The 3,390-nt window shown below is 38.4% G+C and overlaps 1 protein-coding gene across 1 annotated transcript in view; it reads right to left on the reverse strand.

Annotated features, from left to right (window-relative positions):
* Positions 1-385: 385 nt before the first annotated feature.
* postna (periostin, osteoblast specific factor a) overlaps positions 386-3,390 on the reverse strand; it is a 17,272-nt gene continuing 14,267 nt past the window's right edge. The window contains 6 exon segments of the mRNA XM_013914249.1: positions 386-1,064; positions 1,147-1,182; positions 1,269-1,355; positions 1,563-1,607; positions 3,128-3,157; positions 3,267-3,390. Coding sequence (XP_013769703.1) covers positions 1,009-1,064; positions 1,147-1,182; positions 1,269-1,355; positions 1,563-1,607; positions 3,128-3,157; positions 3,267-3,390 — 378 coding nt within the window. The 3' untranslated portion in view covers positions 386-1,008.

Raw genomic sequence — 3,390 nt, forward strand, 5'->3', positions numbered from 1 at the left:
TACTCATATTAACATATTAAAAATACACTGTAAGTGATAATACTTTGGATAATGTAATAATATACATGAGATATAATTGTGAAAATTTCTCATTTAAACCATTTAAAAAATAGTAAAAACGTTATTCAGTTTTACATTTGATTTCAGGTCTATGGACTCTTATGAAAATTAAACTTAGGTTTATAAACATCTGTCTGAGGAAGTGATTGCTCATCTGATTTAGTGTCAATACTCTTGAAAACCTTTTGATTGCTTTATGCTTTTTTAGGGTTTTTTTCACCAGCACTTTACTTTCAGTATATTCATATACACGATGTAGCTCTACAGACAGAATAGCCATGTTAGATAATGGAAAAGTAGATGAAAGGAATTTCTTTAGTCATAATCTGCATTGTATTCACACATTTATTGGTCACTTGTTTGTAAGGTACAAACATAGGATTGTAAAGTCTGATTGTGTATAGACATACACGAGTCAAGTTCCCGATCAAAAGTATGAAACATCTGTCGATCTATCGCCGTCATGATAGAAAAAACCCCATCGTAGCATTTTAAAATGATCATGCCATAATTTACAGAGGTACAGTAGAAGATCTACCGGTAGCAAAACACTATTTAAAACAGAGCACCATATGACAAAAAACAACAAACAAAAAGAATACAAAACTCTTTTGTACTAATCTGTTTGCAAAGTGATATCGAAAAAACAAACAAACAACAATTCTCGTACAATATACCTCACCTTTCACCCTATTTTGCCCCCACATTAAAAATCACTATTCCTTACACACCAAAATTAGGGAAATAAAGAGTTTAATCGTATGGCTATTACACGAACTGTGCCTCAGATGGAATAACAAACAAACTTAATGGTTCTTTGGATTAAGAAATGGCTAAATTAATTTAATCTCAATCTGCGGTTTTTCAATCCACCACTGCTCGACCAGGAGCGCTGGAGATGCATACAATCCTTGTGGTGAGCCCTAAGCGTTTATCTTTCTGCAAGATTCACTCCCTTGGCTTATGGTGACGCCTGACCAGCCTTGCCCGCCTCTTCATTCCAGCTGAAAAAGACGAAGCAGAGCGAACAAAATGTATTAAGAAGATAAAGGCTGTGAATGCATCAGCAAGTAATTATACTGTTACCTGGAGCTTTCCTGGCAGCAGCAAATCTACCTCCTTCTGCGAATTTAAGAGATAATATGGTTAGTTTGTATATTAGAGATATACAGACAAGTATGTCACAAAATTAAAGTCAAAGCACTTACCTTTAATGATTCTGCTAATTCTCTCAGACTCCTCATCGATCAGACTCGGGTCTCCGTGGATTGTAGTGATCCTGGAAAAGTCTGGGCCTGAACGTTTGAAACAAAACCATTACATCTAAAATCCGAAATCATGTTCTGAGTCAAATCAGTTTTTAAAAAAGCTTCATGATTACTTTCCTACCTTGAGATATCCACTTGCACTGAATATAGATTTATAATCATGATCATTTTAAGGAAATTAAACATTTGAAATAAACCTATTTGGTATAAAGTGTTTATGGGAGGACACATTACCCTCAATGATCTGAGGCTCGTTCGCCGTGGTGTGTCTGGCTCCACCTTCAGACCGGCAGCGGAGAAGGGTGTTGAAAGTCATTTAACGACTTAGCAACTGTACAAGTACTGACTGACAAATGGACAGACTGACAGGCACATACACCCCATAAAATACTGTACCTCCTCCGCCACCACCAACACAGAGTCAAGCACACATGGGTAAGCTTATGAACATACACAAATTGCACACAGACGCACAGTACCATTAGCCCAAGAAATAAGCTGCAAGACACCAGAAAAGCAGCTGAAAGATCACCTGCTATTGTACCCAAAAGACAATGGCCCAATGGTCTGATAATATAATAATATAATTTGCACACTGCACAATTCTCACACATACATGCCACAACATAGAGGATGTGCAACCTCCCCTAAGAAACAACAACATCTATACTAGGATGGAATTGGATGTATATCCAGCAGATGGATTGCAAAAATGAACCTATGTTCCTTGCATGCTTGCCAAAGATTGTCGTCATATTCTGTGCAATCCCATGAACCAGGCTGTTAAACAGGGCTTTCCGAGCAGTACATATCTGGCTGTCCCGGACACAAACAAACACAAAAACAATCAAGAGCAGTTTGATGTATCCAGTCCGAAATGAGGACGAATTCATTTTTGGGTAAATCTTGCTCCAGTCAACACTTGTCCGTCTTTTGGGTACCTCAGTCATGAGCCTCACTGCTGAGTTAATTGCTAACTCCTCTCTCCTTTAGTGTTTTGCTTGTATGTTTTATCTCTAATTCCAAACTCAAATTATGATCCAGCCATCTAAACCTTCATCAAACAACACCTCCCTGTCTGTTTAGTTTGTTGATTATGTTGATTAGTCTGTTGAAGGATCACATTTCCTTCCACCACTACAAGACACTTTGAAAGTGTCTTGTAGAACCTTGCAGCCCAGTTCCTGTGATCTCTGTCAGGATTTGAGTCTGCCATTGTTCACCCCGTCGAACACAGCAGTCGTGGATGCTTTCACAAATCTGAGAAACTGAGATGACAGGTTCAAGCAGCAATGGCAGCTTTGACTGCCACTTAGCCAGCCAGAGAAAGACTGGATGTAAACGATCCACATCCCTGGTTTGCTTCTACCGGCAGTCAAAATCCAAACTTCAGGCCTTACAATAAAAAAAAAATTGATGAAGACCATGGCTGAACAACTGTGCTCAAAAGAGCCAAGTCAATGCATGTGCTTTACAATCCCTTCTCTCTTCTTCTGGTCATCATTATTCTTAAGAAATGCAGTATACACCATAGAGGAAGAGAGAGTAGTTACTGAAGATGAGGCATTCACAAAAGGATCAACTCAAGACAAAGAATGGTGCAAACCAGGAAAACAGTATCTGACTTAGTAGCTGATCACCACACAAAAATGTGATTAAAGGTGAAATTAAATCTGCGTTAAAAGAGAGTGACACACAGTGGCTAATATCATCATGCAGATCTGTTAGAAGGTGCATGAACGCTCTAAGATTAATGCTACTACAGTCTTCAAATCAGTAAACATGCAAAGGAAACTCACCTGTGCTGCCATCTCCACCAACACTAGCACCTGTGATTCAAGGCAACATCATCAAATCTGTTCCAAAAACTTTGTTAGCTTCAAATTTGATCATCTATGATGGAAAATGAATGATATAAGCATTTTTTATGAAAATTACCATCAATAACTCTTGTAACTTTAGTAATAGAAGGCTGTCCCTCAATGACCCTGGTGACTTTGGTCTGTGTAGGGTTTCCTTCAATGACCCTGGTGACTTTGGTCTGTGTAGGGTTTCCTTCAAT

Source organism: Pundamilia nyererei, unplaced genomic scaffold, assembly GCF_000239375.1.
Source record: "Pundamilia nyererei isolate P.nyererei 1_Seehausen unplaced genomic scaffold, PunNye1.0 scaffold00180, whole genome shotgun sequence".
Lineage (NCBI taxonomy): Eukaryota > Metazoa > Chordata > Actinopteri > Cichliformes > Cichlidae > Pundamilia > Pundamilia nyererei.